Here is a 16,892-nt window from a genome sequence, read left to right as displayed (position 1 = left end):
TGGTTGCAGACAACAAGGGTATTAGAACATTAACAGCTTTTGCTACCTCAAAGGATTAATTAGTTAGTGCTAATTTTATTTGCCATCGGAATTCGTCAATTGGTGAAGTTTTGTTCCTTGCCACTATCGCCTCTGGCTTGCTTGGTTTGGGACTTGTGGAGCTGCATGTGCATCGATGGGTTTTCTCTTCACTGTTTGGACTTTCAGCAGTGAAATTTAAACCACACTGAACTGAACTAAACTGAACTTCAACTCTGAAAACTGGACTGACAGTTTCAATTTACTAGAGCTTCTATGTTTAGCTGCTTTGACAGAATCTACACTGTAAAAGTGCAACAGAAATAAAGATGAATTGAATTGAATATAATGTTTAAATATAAATGTTTGAGCACATTGGAATCAAAACCGGGAAAAGATACTGGGAATCAGAATCGATAAGTGGAATTGGAATACATAAAATTGAAATGAAGCATAAAATTGAGCTCTACTCATTTGCACCTTAATCTCCACTGCTGTATGATCTGCGTTAGACATTGTGTCAATGTTCTGCTGCAACTGTGTTCTTTACTTGGTTCCTTGTCTGTAAATCACTTGCAAAACTTTCCAATCTGATCAGCACTTTTAAGGGAATGCACTAATTTGCTAATTTTAGTAAATTTAGTCCAAAATCAGCATAATCCGACTCACTGACTCTGATAACTGACAAAATCAGCATCAAATATTTCCTATAACACACATAAACACAATAGAAACAAATGTTAACATTAAAAGTAAACATCTACAGATTAAAAATATAGCATTGCTCAGGAAATATGTTCTTATGAGAGTCAGATGAGACATGTTTGAAGATATTGAAATCATATTGTGAGTGCAAATGTGACTGTAGTTTGTGACTTTGCTTAAAACCATATGTGAGATATCTTCAGCAAAGATTTATTAAATCGATCAAAATAGACTATAAAGACATCTGCTGCTTTTAAAATATCAGTTTCTGTGGAATTCTGAGGAATCACATCCATGGACCCTTTTCACAAGACTGTTATGGCGCGTTTAACAGTCATCACAATCTTAAATCCTTGAAAGTTTCTAATATTTTGATATTTTAAAAATGTATATGTATTTACGTATGTATTAAATCATCTTTGCGTCAAATTACAAAAAACTAATTACTTTACCGCTTACACAAGGTGTTTCTAATGCAGCATCTATGGAGCAAAGAGTAAATTTGACGCTATTTTCTCTTCTGGCTTCCATCATCAGTCTACAGTTTTTTTTTTCTTTTTCTGAAAGTCTTGATAGCACCATCGTTGCATTTAAAAAAAAATTATTATTTTAGCAAATGAGATTGTAAAACAATTATTTGTTGTACTCTCTCATTCACCTCGCTTTAAGTTTTCTCAACTATGATGACTTCTGCTGCTGAGAAACCCTGAAATGTGAAAAGGGTCCGTTTTGGAACTGGAATAATAACAAGAACTTCAAAAGCACCAAATCAGCGTATTATAATGAAATTTGAAGGCTCATGTGACACTAAACTCTAAAGTGATGACTGCTGGAAATACCACTATGCCGTCCCATAAATGAATGATGCTAAAAAGTACTAAAAATAGAAAACAGTATGTGACTCTGGAGCACATCTTGTCTGGAGTCTTATGTTGCATGGGTTTATTTTTGGAAACAGCCAAAAATACATTGTGTGGGTCAGAATTATTGATTTTTCCTTGATGCCAAAAACCAACTGAATATTAAGTGATGTTTATAGGAAGATATTTTGTACATTTCCAACTGTAAATGCATTTTGGATTATTAATATGCATTGCTAAGCACTTCATTTAGAGATTTTTAAAGATGATTTTCTCACTATTAGAATTATTTTGAACACTCATATTCAAATAGTTGTATCTCAGCCAAATATCATCCTGTCATATCAAACCAAACATCAATGGCAAGTTGTTCAGCTTTCAGATTATGTATGAATCACAATCTTATTGCTGAATTCGTGGTCCAGGTTCACATATAGACCCTTTTCACATTTCCGTGTTTCTCCACAGCAGAATTCGCTTGGATAACTTGGAGCGCAGTGAATGTTATTAAGACTTTCAGAAAAAGGGGAAAAATTGTGTGAGACTGATAACCGAAGCTAGAGGAGAGAATAACGTCAAATTTACTCTCAGCCCCAAAGACTCTGCGTCAAATTACAAAAACCGAATTACCACTTGTGTGAGTTTTGTAATGCAAAGATGATATAATACATACATAAATGCATATAAATGTTTATACGTTTTTAAAATATCAAAATATTAGAAACTTGAAGGATTTAAGATTATGATGAGTGTTAAACATCTTGTCTTGTGAAAAGAGTCCAGTATCATTTTACTGTGGTAAATGCAGTTTTGAGCATCCACAATCTTCAGTATAAATCTGTGTTTGTGTTTCAGGGGTATCTTCGTCAGTGCAAAAAGCGAAGAGACATGTTCAACGACGATCAGCTGAAAGTGATCTTCGGAAATATAGAAGACATTTACAGATTCCAGCTAAGCTTCGTCAGAGACCTGGAGAAACAGTTCAACACTGAAGAACCTCACCTCAGCGAGATCGGACCCTGCTTTCTGGAACACGTCTGTATTCAAACACAAGATGAATCACACATTAAATTACTCCGTAGACATGTTGAGGAACTAATTGTTCAATCTCATGTTTTTTTACGTGCAGCAAGATGGATTCTGGATATACTCTGAATACTGTAACAATCACGTTGACGCCTGCATGGAGCTCACGCGATTGATGCGGGACGCACGATACCAGCACTTCTTTGAAGCGTGTCGATTGGTTCAGCAGATGATCGACATCGCCATTGACGGCTACTTGCTCACACCGGTTCAGAAAATCTGCAAATACCCTCTACAGCTGGCAGAGTTACTGAAATACACGGTACAAGAACACAGGTACGCTAACTCCCAGTGCACCCGCAAAATATATGACTGTGTAAACGATGAATTTTCAGCTGACATATCTGCTTTCCACTTATCATTTTGACAGGCCTCGCATTTTTTTGCTCTTCTTCTTGGCTCATTCTTTTCCCTTTCTCTCCCAGTGATTATCGGTACGTGGCTGCTGCGCTAGCTGTAATGAGAAATGTCACTCAGCAAATCAACGAACGCAAACGAAGGCTTGAGAACATCGACAAAATCGCCCAATGGCAGGCCTCTGTGCTGGACTGGGAGGTGGGTGGCTGAAGCTTTTCATGCAAAGTTCATTAGTTGGGTGGAAAAGAGAGTAATGGAGTGGTCGAAGCTGAAAGATTGGTTATTATTATGAAAATTGAGCTGTACTGAATTCCCTAATGGCCAATCGATTGGAATAATTAAGTTTTTTGTCTTTGAAAGAAGCGTCTTGTTAAGATGCTGATGGTCCTTTATTATTCATTATTGGTATGAACCTTCAGAAACATTTAAAATCTTGATCATTATGATTCTTTGATTAGTAGCGTACTTATTCATTTATTCATTTTCTTTTCGGCGTCGTCACTTTATTAATCTAGGGTCGCCACAGCGGAATGAACAGCCAACTTATCAAGCATATGTTTTACGCAGTGGATGCCTTTCCAGCTGCAACCCAGTACTGGGAAACATCCATACACACTCCTTCACAAACACACACTACGGCCAATTTAGTTTATTTAATTCACCTATAGCGCAGGTCTTTTAGAAACCAGAGCACCCGGAGGAAACCCACACAAATACGTGGGGAACATGCAAAATCCACGCAGAAATGCCAACTGACCCAGCTGGGACTCGAACCAGCGACCTTCTTGCTGTGAGGTGACAGTGCTAACCACTGAGCCACTGTGTTATATGCAGTATGCTTGATATTTGCTAATTTCAATGTTAGTTTCCTTGTACAAAATGAGATTATTTTATCATTTTTATTCTCTCGCTCTCCCTCTTTTTCGGTCAGTACATGTTGTACTTGTGTATATCGATTGAGAGTGGAGCTTGCAAACAAGCTGGTAGATGCTTTACAAAAAATCCTTTTGTATGAGGAACTACTTTCTTTCGCCGTTCATTCACATCTGCAGCTGACACCAGAACAGCAGAAACCGTTGCTACTTCACCAACGTCACTTTAGAGCTAGTATTTGAATGATTATCTTGCGTAATGTCTAAAGTGAAGACAAAACAGGTGATTTTGCTCACATTTTAAGATTATAAGGCTGAATGGCATGAAATGCCATCAATCTACAGAGATATCCCAGTATTTCGCTGTTGCAAACGGGAGATCACAAAATGAACCCTGAAAAGGCCAAAGCAGTGCAAACACTACCAGATATCTGTTGTGTTTGTGATAAAGTAAAACGCTAAAAACACATGCGGGATGCGGCCATTTCTTATTTCTTTCCTTTTACTGAACTAGTCTGCAGGAACGAAAACAGGAGACCTATTAGAAACAGATGGCCAACCAAAAAGTAACTCCTGGTTATACAAAGAGTGGGCAACATAAAATACATACATTCCGTCAGCGCCAGTGGTGTAGTGGTTAGTGCGTCATGCACATGCACTCCGGTGCTCACGGCGAACCGAGTTCGATTCCACCTGTCGGTCCTATGCTGATCCTTCCCCTCTCTCTGCTCCCTATGCTTTCCTGTCAATACTCTCTACTGTCCTATACAATAAAGTACCGAACCCCCCTAATCACCCCCCCGCCCCCCCGCTCGAAAAAAAAAAATACATTCCTTATATGTGAGTACAACCTCACACTCAACGCCCTACAATTAAATTAAATACAGCACTACAACATACAAAAGTGAGAGATCGACTTAGAATGTCATTCACTAATTTTATGTTTAAATCAGCTGTAATTTGAAAATATGCTGATTTTTTTCCTCTAAGGCAGGCATGGGCAAACTCGATCCTCGAGGGCCGGTGTCCCTGCAGAGTTTTGCTCCAACACTAATCAAACACACCTGAACACCCTAATTAGTGTCTTCAAGATCACTAGAAAGCTACAAGCAGGTGTGTTTGATTAGGGTTGGTGCAAAACTATGCAGGGACACCGGCCCTCCAGGATCGAGTTTGCCCATCCCTGCTCTAAGGGCTTATACGGTCTCGGTCACCATCTTGTGGATGGACAACACAACTGTTTTTGCTCTGCTCAGTGACAGGCTGATGGTTGCCGATGTGCTGTATCTCACAAATTATAAATATTTACAATGGGAACTATCCTTATAAATAAACTGCATAGTTGCAAACATAGTTCTACAAACAAAGCAAACATAGTTTCTTGACTAAAAAAAGCTTCAAAAGTACATTGTTGTCCAACAGCTGCAATATTTGTCGAACTGTAGTGACTTTATTGATCTGCTGTCACTTTATGTGGGCTGATAATGCAAATCAGTCAATCAGATTCGAGAATCAAACAGAACTGTTGTATAAATATACATATATACAAGCAGCATATTTGTACAAGCAACTTGGTTTTACAAAAATTACAGTAATAATAATAATAATAATTTTATTTTGGCATTCATGTACATTTAACTTATAAATAGCATCTTTTCAATTTGACTTGAATCCATCATGGCACAGGTTTTATGCATATTATTGACATGCATGCTTTCACCATAGATGCCTTATTTGATCCGAGAGGTGCGCACTGACCCAAGAACATATAAGAGTCTCACTGGTGTCAAATGTAATGATTAATTTGTTATTGTGTGCAGGGTGAGGATATTCTGGACAGGAGCTCAGAGCTTGTGTACACTGGGGAGATGTCCTGGATTTATCAACCATACGGACGCAGCCAAACCAGAATCTTCTTCCTATTCGATCATCAGATGGTCCTCTGTAAGAAGGTGAGAGACCGCACACTGAGTTCAGTTTACTTTATCTGGGACATATGGGTCTGGAAACAAAGTTTAAAGAACAGACCATAAAGTCATGCTTACTGATTTTTTTGACCAACTCAAATCATGCTATTAAAAGTATGTTGAGACAAGATAGACACACGTTTTCTTCCAGGCTGTTTGATAAAACTTCCTGTTGATTGGAATTGTTCTAATTAATCAAATTGCCTTAATACTGGAAATGGGCATTTTCCATGTCTTTGCTGTATTATTATTATAGCCACTTCACATTTTGTAAAGCTCAATGTTTTGCCACAATTCACCAGTCTCTTGTAATGACTGAGGGATTTTTGTCCAGTGTTTTTCCTCATTTTTATGGCCATGTGAATCTGGAGGTCATGATTGCCTGTTCATAGTTACCCATGTGTACTAAAAAGATAAACAGTTGAAGAATAAGATATACAGAATAAGATACACAGTTAAAGTCAGAATAATAGCCCACCTTTGATTTTTTTTTTTTTTTTTCTTTTTAAAATATTTTCCTAATGATGTTTAACAGAGCAAGGGAATTTTGACAGTATGTCTGATAATCTTTTTTTCTTCTGGAGAAAGTCTTATTTGTTTTATTTCGGCTAGAATAAATTCAGTTTTCAAATAGTCTATGAACCATTTTAAGGTCAAAATTATTAGCCCCTTTAATCAAATTTTTTTCCCGACTGTCTTCAGAACAAACCATTGTTATACAATAACTTGCCTAATTACCCTAACCTGCCTAGTTAACCTAATTAACCTAGTTAAGCCTTTAAATGTCACTTTAAGCTGAAAAATATTGAAAAATATCTAGTAAAATATTATTTACTGTCATCATGGCAAAGATAAAATAAATCAGTGATTAGAAATGAGTTATTAAAGCTATTAGGTGTAGAAATGTGTTAATCTTCTCTTTGTTAAACATAAATTGGGAAAAAAATAATCAGGGGAGCTAATAATTCAGGGGGGCTAATAATTCCGACTTCAACTGTACTTAAAGGCATAGTACACCCCCCCAAAAAAAATTCTGTCACCATTTACTCATCAATGTCAATAAATGTTTTTTTCGAGTCATTGTGCATGTGTATGTCCAATGCCGCCAACCTGATTTCACCAAGTAAGACATATTCCTAGATTAACATCTATGTTGATCCTGGAACAACGTTCCAATCAGCCCATCAGAATTAAGGGATAGGTTTACTGTTTATGTTAAGTTTAGGCTTACGGTTAGGTTTGTGCACTTGAGAGACATGAGTATTATTCAACCATTATTCCTCTGATTTTGGGAATAATTTACAGTTATTGTTTGGTTTAGGGGTAGGTAATAGGTATGGATTACATTTTCCAACAAAAAATGATGTTCCAGGATCAACATGGATGTCAATCCAGGTACTTGGCAAAATCATGACGTGCATGTCAATGGCTGCTAGTTTCTACATTCTTCTGAATATAAAAGTTTAGAACCACTTGAGTGTGAGTAAATGGTGAGAAATTTTTTTATTTTTGGATGAACAATCCCAGTGGGCATCTTGATGTTTAAACAGTACCAAAAAACACTTCAAAAAGGCAAATCCAATTGATGTCCAAACTTTCTCGTCCATTTGACATCCACACAGTGATGCTCTTCTGACCACCAAAACAATTTGACCACCAATGACACAATATTTGGACCCTATTATACACCCGACGCAATAAGGCGCAATGGGGCATAAGAATTGGATGTGTGTTTGGATATAACTCAATAACCACATTTTGTTATTATTGTTAATTTATTCATTTGCGGGAAATTAGAACTGAATTTAGAAATGGTTTTAAAACAATTTTTTGAGCTTAACAGACAAGATTAATTATGTAGGCTAATGGATGTCTTCAATGGAGTGCATAAAACACTGTCTTTTTACTCCACAAAAGTAAAGGAGTAAAGTAAAAAGTAAAAGCAAAGTAAAGAGAAAGTAAAGATACCGAATGGAGGAGGCTCGTTCTTTATCCTCGTGCTGCAGATGGTTTGTTTAAGTTTTCTCGCAAGTGAAGCGATCAGTTTTTCCACTTACAAAGTCTGCTATGTAAATAGCAAATGCGGCATGGCACGACGCAACTGACTCTTAAAGGGAACGTGAGATGAGACTCTGATAGGTTGGTCTGATTGATTAATGCAGGTTATGCTCAAAACACACCCATAATTCATTAAGAGAATAAGCACAACCCTGTTAGACCATGTGCTGCGGGGCAGAGCGTATTTTTCCATCCTTAAAATAGCAAAAGTAGATTTGAACACACCCTTAATGCTTTTGTGCCATGGCTTTAGTTATTGCACCTTGACCATTAAAATAGAGCCCCTTATTATAATATAAGTACAGGTTTATTCATTCATTCATTTCTTTTAAGCTTAGTCCCTTTATTAATCTGGGGTCACCACAGCTGAATGAACCGCCAACTTATCCAGCACATGTTTTACGCAGCGGATGCCCTTCTAACCACAACCCATCACTGGGAAACACCCATCCACACACACACTCATACACTACGGTCAATTTTAGTATAGCCAATTCACCTGTACCACATGTCCACGTGAACACGGGGAGAACATGCAAACTCCACACAGAAATGCCAACTGACCCAGTCGAGGCTTGAACCAGCGACCTTCTTGCTGTGAGGCGAACGTGCTACCCACTGCACCACCATGTCGCCCCAAGTAAAGGTTTATTCATCTGAAAGCTTTAGTTCCAACTTTACACTGAATTTTGTATCCCTACAATGCATGTACTGTAAACTATCCTGATGTCAAAACGACATCAATTAGACATTTAACAGTGATGTCAAAATATCAAATAGATGTCAATTTTATGTCGTTTGGAGTAAAAAAATATATTTTTGTTGTTTTTTGATGCCAATGTGAGATGTTAATTTGATCAGAAATAAAGTGAAGACTGTGATGTTCTGAAATAATTACATTTTAAAAGAGCTTTTTTAAATATACTTTAAAAAGTAGTGTATTATTTGTATAATAATTTTTGACGTCTCCTTTGACTTGTTTTTTGTGTAATTTTAACATCTAGGTACCTGTTGAGATCCCTATAAAATATTGTGCAATTCATTTATAAATATGTTGTTTTTTAATATGTAACACTGTGCTGTGTTTGCTGCATGAACAGATAGATTTCAGCCTTTGAGGAAAGTTAGCAGGCAGCTGATGTTGCTCTTATCACATTGCACTCTGTATCTTTCACTTAGAAAGCAAAGATGCAGAACCAAACCAGACAGGCACAGAGAGGCAAATAACTGATTAAATTATGGTCGTGTAGTGCAACTGAGGGTTTTTGATTTGTATTCTAGCTGGAGGTACGAAGCCGTTTGTGCTTCACTGTCCTCCAAACACCCTCAAGATCAAAGCACGCGGCCCATTTTTAGCCTCTACAAAAAGGTGCAAAAAGAGCTCGCTTTAGCACCTTCTGACTTACACAGACAGTTCAGCAACATAAAAAACACAAAGACGACCAGTTCAGTAATGTAAAAAACAGACAACCAGACTCAAATCCCTCAGACTATTAGTTTAGCAACTAATCAGTCAAATCAACACTTGCAGAGCATGCACACAACCAATTAGCAGCTTTACTATTTATATTCAGTTGTTCATTGGTTACAGAGTATTCCAACAGACATGCTGTCTCATGATTTATGTGTTATTTATGTATTTAGAAAGTAACATTTATGTACGTATAATATCTAAATGTACAGAAATAAATATTATAGTTTTATATGACAACTTTTATTATACAAATATTGAAATGTTTTGGAATGGTATTTTTTTACTTATGCAGTGCTCAGCATAACTGAGTACACCCCATTTTGAAAATTTATATTTTTAGCAATTTCTCAGTGAATATGTATTTATTAAACAGATATATTTATTAAAAATAATATTTTAGTCACCAAACATATTTAGAAATTGAAAGATAGAATTAAATTTAAGCTAAATATTGAAAAAAGATTACAACCTACAAATTTTACAAACTTTTTTAATTTGTATTTAATATTTTTCTATAACATATGCTTCTGGGTGTACTAGTTTTTGGACCGTTATCGTAAGTTATTTTGTTAGATAAGTTCCAGATTTGGCTTCAGTACTGACTAATCTAATGTAAATGCCAAAACTGATATTTTTAATAAAACCATGATTTAATCAAGATTATCTGATGAAAGAAAATGTTCAAGAGAACCAAATATTTATTCAAAATAGATAGTAAATATATACAATTGAAGTCAGAATTATTAGCCCCTCTGAATTATTAGCCCCCCTGTTCATTTTTTTTCTACCAATTTCTGATTAACAAAGAGATTTTTTTCAACACATTTTTCAACATAATAGTTTTAATAACTCATTTATAATAACTGATTTATTTTATCTTTGCCATGATGACAGTAAATAATATTTAACTAGATATTTTTCAAGACACTTCTATAAATCTTAAAGTGACATTTAAAAGCTTAACTAGGTTAATTAGGTTAACCAGGCAAGTTATTGTATAATGATGATTTGTTCTGTAGACTTTCGAAAATTAGAATAGCTTAAAGAAGCTAAAAATTTTGACCTTAAAATGGTGCTTTAAAAATTAAAAACAGCTTTTATTCTTGACGAAATAAAACAAATAAGACTTTCTCTAGAAGAAAAAAATATTATCAGACATATTATCAGAAAATTTCCTTGCTCTGTTAAACATTATTTGGGAAATATGTAAATAAGAATAAAAGGGGGGCTAATAATTCTGATTTCAACTGTATATATTTATATATACTATAATGTTTTGTTTATTCTTCAAAACCCTATTTTGACTTGGTGTAAAATTTTGTTATATCATCCAAATCATATAAAACCAAAAGTGCTTCAGGGGTAGTTAATGTGTCGGTGCCCTCTGGGTAAGGCATTCATAAAGATAAACAATGAAATCATAAGTCCAAGGCACTTGAAAAGTAAGTGAAAAAATTCAAAAGACTTTATTAACATGGCCATAAACAGCACCTATGCGTTTTAGCATTACTTGCACTCATCAGTGTAACAAGGTGCCGTAGGTGCTGTTTTAAAGAATAGCCATGTTAAAAGAGGCTTTTTAATTTTTTCACTTACTTTTCAAGTGCCTTGGACTAATGATTTTGTTGTTATTATATCTGTCACAATCACCAGCAATCCAGGCTTGTAGATCGCTGGGAATCACTCACTTTCACTCAGGACTACAAATCTGTCACAATATGGACTACAAATTCTGTCATGCACCACACACTGACACCTGTTCTGTTTTTCATTTAACTTTAAAAGCAGCACAGACACACACACTAGTTGCTGAGTCTTGTTTAGCTGTGAGCATTATGATGCGATTTTCCTTGTTTAGCCTAGCCTTGTTTAGCCTTTAACCCTTTGCTTTGTCTGTTTGTTTTGATTCATTGTTGCCTGTACTGACTATTTGCCTGTTCTTTGACGCCATTGTCCAGTGTCCTTCACATTACATTATCATAATTGTATATTTTTTTAATATTATATCACTCGTGTGTATCACCTGCATCTTTTGGATCATTACTGATACATTGCTTGCACTTTATTTTACAAGATGTGTACTTAATGTGTACTTGCCTAAGAAAGTACTGGTTTATAAAAGGTAACTACATGGGTAAAGCATCAGGGGTAGATTTAGGGATAAAAACTAGTTTTTACCCAGTTTATGTAGTGACTATTATATTACATATTATGAACATGTAAAACAGGATTGGGAAATAAAGTGCTACCATTGAATTCAATGATCCTTGTTGTTTGTGGAAAGGAACGGAATTGAACAAGTGATATATTACAGGTTTAATGCTGTGACAGAATAATCAATCAGTCAGTTTCATTCTCTTAGTAATTTGTCTGGGATACCAACTACAGACATACTAATAAAGTCTCTCCACCTCTCCACAGGATCTCATTCGCAGAGATATTCTCTACTATAAGGGGCGGATTGATTTGGATCGATACGAGGTTATTGATGCAATTGATGGCCGAGATGATGATTTTAACGTTAGCGTGAAGAACGCCTTTAAACTGGCCAACCGAGACACAGACGAGATCCATTTGTTCCTGCCCAAAAAGCTGGAGGAGAAAATCCGTTGGCTTCGGGCATTCCAAGAGGAAAGAAAGATGGTTCAGGAAGATGAAAAAATTGGTGAGAACCTTCATGTCATAGTTCAGTCGTCATTCATCTTTGTGTGGTTTTCATTTTGAATGCCATTATTTAATTTTTATGTATGTTGAAGAATGTTTAATTCAATTCATGTTTATTTCTATACCCCTTCTACAATGTAGATTGTGTCAAAGCAGCTTAACATAGAAGTTCTAGTAAATTAGAAATGTGTCAGTCCAGTTTTTAGAGTTAAAGTTCAGTTCAGTGTGGTTTAAATTTCACTGCTGAAAGTCCAAACACTGAAGAGCAAATCCATCGATGCATAGCTCCACAAGTCCCAACCAAACAAGCCAGTGGGGACAGTAGCAATGAACAAACATCAATATTAACATAAATATTTAGAGCACAGTCATTCACTTTTACAGTGATCTAAATTTGTTCGTTTTTTTATTCTGAATGTTTATAATTTTAGGATTTGAAATCTCAGAGTATCAGAAGAGGCAAGCCGCACTGACCGTTAGGAGAGCTACCAAACAGAAAGGTATGAAATATTGAAGTGTTTGACACTCACACTGAATTTCTACATTGTTTCTGGTTGTTTAATTTTTTTTGTTATAGTGTTACTATTAGGGCTGTGTAATGTTGACAAAATTGACCAACTAAAGCTGCGGTTACACTAGAGTTTAAGCATGTGAAATTCTGTCGTACGGTGCTGTGAAATGGGGCAGGATTAAACAAGATGATTAGTTGTTAAAAAATGCGAGCAATTGCTCCATATTCAAAATTTCTGTACCGAGAGGTCATGTTTTGGTCCTCTATTGGTCTCACGCAATCATTTGATGCGATTTCGCAGGTCAGAGTTCACCAAGCTTGAACTTTGCAGTGCACCGACATGCAAAACTTTTTGAATGAGCTTGTGTTTCTGGTCTGCCACAATCGCATGTGTATGAATGGAAGTCTATGGGCTGAAAAGTGTAGTGTGACCATGGCTTTAATGTAAAATATGAAGATCTTTAACTTTACAAGTGTTATGCATCAGCTTTTATGTTGATCTTTTACATTTCATCATAAAATCAAGTAGAATAAAAGTAAGCAAGCGAATAAAATGTATTTTTGCACTACAGACATGGCTAAAATAAAAAAAAAACAGCACTTAAATGTGTTTACACTGCAATTAAAATTGCATGCTGTGAGATTAGTGATTTAAAAACATACCTACAATACATTATGGGATTTTGGACGTAGCAACTATCTTGAGTGAAAGCAAGGATATTTTCTACACAGCATCATGGGTGAAGTAGTGCATGAATAATGCTGTTGTACATGGTTTTTAAAAAATGTAATTAATTGGAAACAAATGAACACTGATACAACAGTTCGGAGCTGAGAAAAATGAATGGCAAATATGACTATTCAATATAGCCGAATATAGGCTTTCTTTTACGCATCATTCCAAGATGTCCTTGCTGCTGCCTGCAGCTTGATGACGTAAGCGATCGTCAACTATGTAGCAGATCTTGTACTGCCCACTAAGGTAACGCCCATTCTACTGTGATGGTTGGGTTTAGGCTAGGGGGAGGTGTAGGCGATCGTCTACTACATAGTGGACCTTGTACTGCCCACTAAGGTAGTGCCCATGCTACTGTGATGGTTGGGTTTAGGGTAGGGGGAGGTGTAGACGATCGTCTACTGATAAGTGGACCTTGTACCACCCACTAAGGTAGCGCCCATGCTACTGTGATGGTTGGGTTTAGGATAAGGGGAGGTGTAGGCGATCATCAACTACGTAGCAGACCTGGTCAACTACGTCATCAAGCTGTGGGCTGCAGCGAGGACTGTCTCCATAATTCTCTAAAGCGCATAGTAACAGTAATAGAGGGTATAAATATGCAGTTGCTACTGTATGTAAGCCCTCAGGTTGGCGCTCACTCCAAACTTGGAAGCAAATGGTCAGATTTTCATTGAAGATTACCAAAACAAACTAAGTAAACATATGTAAACACACATATACGTATACAGTTTGAAAACGGACATCATTTCGAAAATGAGTATTTGTATGCATTTCTCAGTGAATATGGGTAATATATATTGGTGCATTTAACAAAACAGATTTATTAAACAGATATATTTATTATAATAATATTTTAGTTACTGGACATCTTTAAAAAATATAGAAAAATAATACATTTAAATTCATATGAAATATTGAAAAAAAATTATAAACTGTAAAAAAATATTTTATTTTTTTTACTTTTTTTGTTTCTCTTGAATTTTGATCTTGAATTTTTTTATTTAATATTTCTCTATAACATAAATTTGGGTGTTCATTTTGAAGCGTTATCGTAGGTTATTTTGTTAGATAAGCTCCAGATTTGGCTTCAGTACTGACTAATCTAATGTATATGCACAAATATAACATTGTATAGCTTCCTATAGAAAAAATGTATTTAAATGAGAGATTTTTGAGGGGTGTACTTATATATGGTGAGCGCTGTATGAACATTTTCATTTCAAGCAGACTTTACCACAGAGAAGATTTGAGTTAAATGTTTGTGTATTGTGTGTGTGTGTGTTCTCAGGTGTGGGTCGGTCGGTTCCACCAGCATACCCACCTCCAGTGGACCCCATGAACCCTGGGCAGTACCTCCTTCCTGATGGCTACGGGCAGGCGGACGGATACGAGTACGAGCCCAAACGCAGCACATCCCCCTTCTGGCAGAACTTCAGTCGGTTAGCACCCTTTAAAAAATAGACCACACATCCACCAGGGGTCAGATATTCTGCCCCTGTATACTTGGAAAAGCACTATTCTATTTAAGATACATCTGCGGGACTTGAGGACAGACGCAACACACAAACTACAGGAAAGAGGACGGACCTTGCTTTACCGGGGTTTACCAGGCGTATTTCTTTTACTGGGGTTACGGGGACACCTCGCCGGGCCGGCTGCACTGAATTCTGCACACCACATCATCATATTCATCCAAGAAGAAGATCTCACATACATTTAAAACACATTTTATCCCTCAGCGCTCTCTTTTTAGAGAGCCTTTAAATTCTGAAAGCAGACAAAAAACACAAAATCACCTATGGTTTCTTCTTCTTCTCTTCACAAATTGACAGAAAGTGAGTCTTCACCTTTTAAAGCACTAAATCACCGTAAAGACTCTTGCTCTCTAGCGCCGCCCTGGTGTTTCTCCGTGCACTGTGACTATTTGGGGCATTCTCTCTCACCCAGTCTCTCTTTTTCCTCTCTCAATCTCATACTCCACATGTTTTTCCAACAGTTTCCACAAGCTGGTCAAAGCTGAAGATTTTTTTTTCCTGGACAATTTCTCCTTGGATGGAACCTGCTGCACTTTTTAGGTCATTTTGCATGAGTTTCAGTTCATTGCAGGTCTTTTTTATTTGTGTGATTCTCTTTGTACGGGTCTCAAAGAACAGTGGATCACACTCTGCAAATTTGTCACACGAGTTTCTAATATGGATCTACTGGGGATTTGGATATTGGAACAAATCTGACATTCCGAGAATCTACAATCAATCAATCAATCAATCAATCAATTAGTTTTGGTTTGCTGGAAACCTTGAATAAACTACAGACCAGAAAAGCCGAAAGAGGATCCGCACCTCTGTAGCGTGTTTACATCAGAGCCTGGTTTTTCTTGAGGTCTCGATTTTGGCTTGATCATTGATTCCTCTTTCCTATCATCAATCTGACACAAGACCGGATCAAGTAGGAGGGTAAAAAAAGAGTAATAATACCACCTCTGAACCATGTTTTCATTTTCTGGGAGATGATACCCAGACCAGGTCGACTGTAATCCTGCTGTTCAACCTCGTAACGACGTGCCAATTCATCTCTAACATGCCAAAATTGTCTGGTTGCCAAATTTTCCTCTAACAGGTGCATTGGCATGTGCGAATGCCAACCCCATGAGCTGGTACCCCGCCATGTGACTTCTCAGGCGAAAATTAAGTCAGTGAAATTTGGTTATCGCTGCTAGGATTAGCATGACATAGCGTTTCAGTTCTCTTTTGATTTCATTTGGTTGTTTTTGGTTCTCTCTCTCTCTATATATATATACAGTATATATATACATATATATATTTATTTTTTTCCCAAAATAAAGGGACTTGTGCAAACTTTAATTTATGGTATATTCGGGTTTTGTCTGATAACTTTCAAAGGATAGTATTTAGTCCAATCACAATATTTAAAGTATTGCTATAAAACATTATTTATTCTATTATAGTGTGGTATTCTTTTTTCCATCTTGATCCTCTTTATATATTTTACAGCTTCTTCTGGAGTGCTAAAGACCCTTTTAGGGCACAAAAAATGAAAGAGGACAGTATGGAAGAAACACATCACACATGTGTACTAAGTGCCACATGAAACTATTATTATGTTACAAAGGAAAATATGAGTTTAATATTTTTGATCGGTGATCTGATTGAAATAAGAACATTATATCATTATTTCATAATAAACTTCATTATGGAGAAAACAGAGTTGAACTGAATATGTGCTTCTTCTGGTCTTCTTTGATTGTTCTTTTTTTTAGATGTTTGCTAAACACAGTAATGCTTTTTGTATTTTTAAAATAACTAATGTACACGTAAGAATACACTACCTGACAAAAGTCTTGTCACCCATCCAAGTTTTAGGAACAACAAATAATAACTTGACTTCTAGTTGATCATTTGGTATCAAAAGTGGCTTATATGAAAGGCAAATGCCTCTAGATTACGCTTATTTTACCAAAATAAAATATGATTATGCCTTGATTTTAATTATTTAATTAGGACAGTAAGGTCTGACTTTTCTAAGAAAAAAAAGTCTTGTCACTTAACAGAAATAATGTACAG

General features: G+C 36.2%; 1 protein-coding gene across 2 annotated transcripts in view; it reads left to right on the top strand.

Annotated features, from left to right (window-relative positions):
• The window catches only part of arhgef9a (Cdc42 guanine nucleotide exchange factor (GEF) 9a), a 64,031-nt gene extending 47,507 nt beyond the window's left edge, over positions 1 to 16,524 (top strand). For both annotated transcript variants that reach the window (XM_056457603.1, XM_056457601.1), the window contains 7 exons: positions 2,439 to 2,618; positions 2,713 to 2,945; positions 3,095 to 3,224; positions 5,719 to 5,850; positions 11,819 to 12,062; positions 12,493 to 12,561; positions 14,600 to 16,524. In XM_056457603.1, coding sequence (XP_056313578.1) covers positions 2,439 to 2,618; positions 2,713 to 2,945; positions 3,095 to 3,224; positions 5,719 to 5,850; positions 11,819 to 12,062; positions 12,493 to 12,561; positions 14,600 to 14,772 — 1,161 coding nt within the window. In that variant the 3' untranslated portion in view covers positions 14,773 to 16,524. The remainder of the gene's footprint in view (positions 1 to 2,438; positions 2,619 to 2,712; positions 2,946 to 3,094; positions 3,225 to 5,718; positions 5,851 to 11,818; positions 12,063 to 12,492; positions 12,562 to 14,599) is intronic.
• Positions 16,525 to 16,892: the final 368 nt, after the last annotated feature.

The sequence above is a fragment of the Danio aesculapii genome, chromosome 5 (assembly GCF_903798145.1).
Source record: "Danio aesculapii chromosome 5, fDanAes4.1, whole genome shotgun sequence".
Classification (NCBI taxonomy): domain Eukaryota; kingdom Metazoa; phylum Chordata; class Actinopteri; order Cypriniformes; family Danionidae; genus Danio; species Danio aesculapii.
Note: the sequence above shows the minus strand (reverse complement) of the source record. Positions and strands in the feature narration are given on the sequence as shown.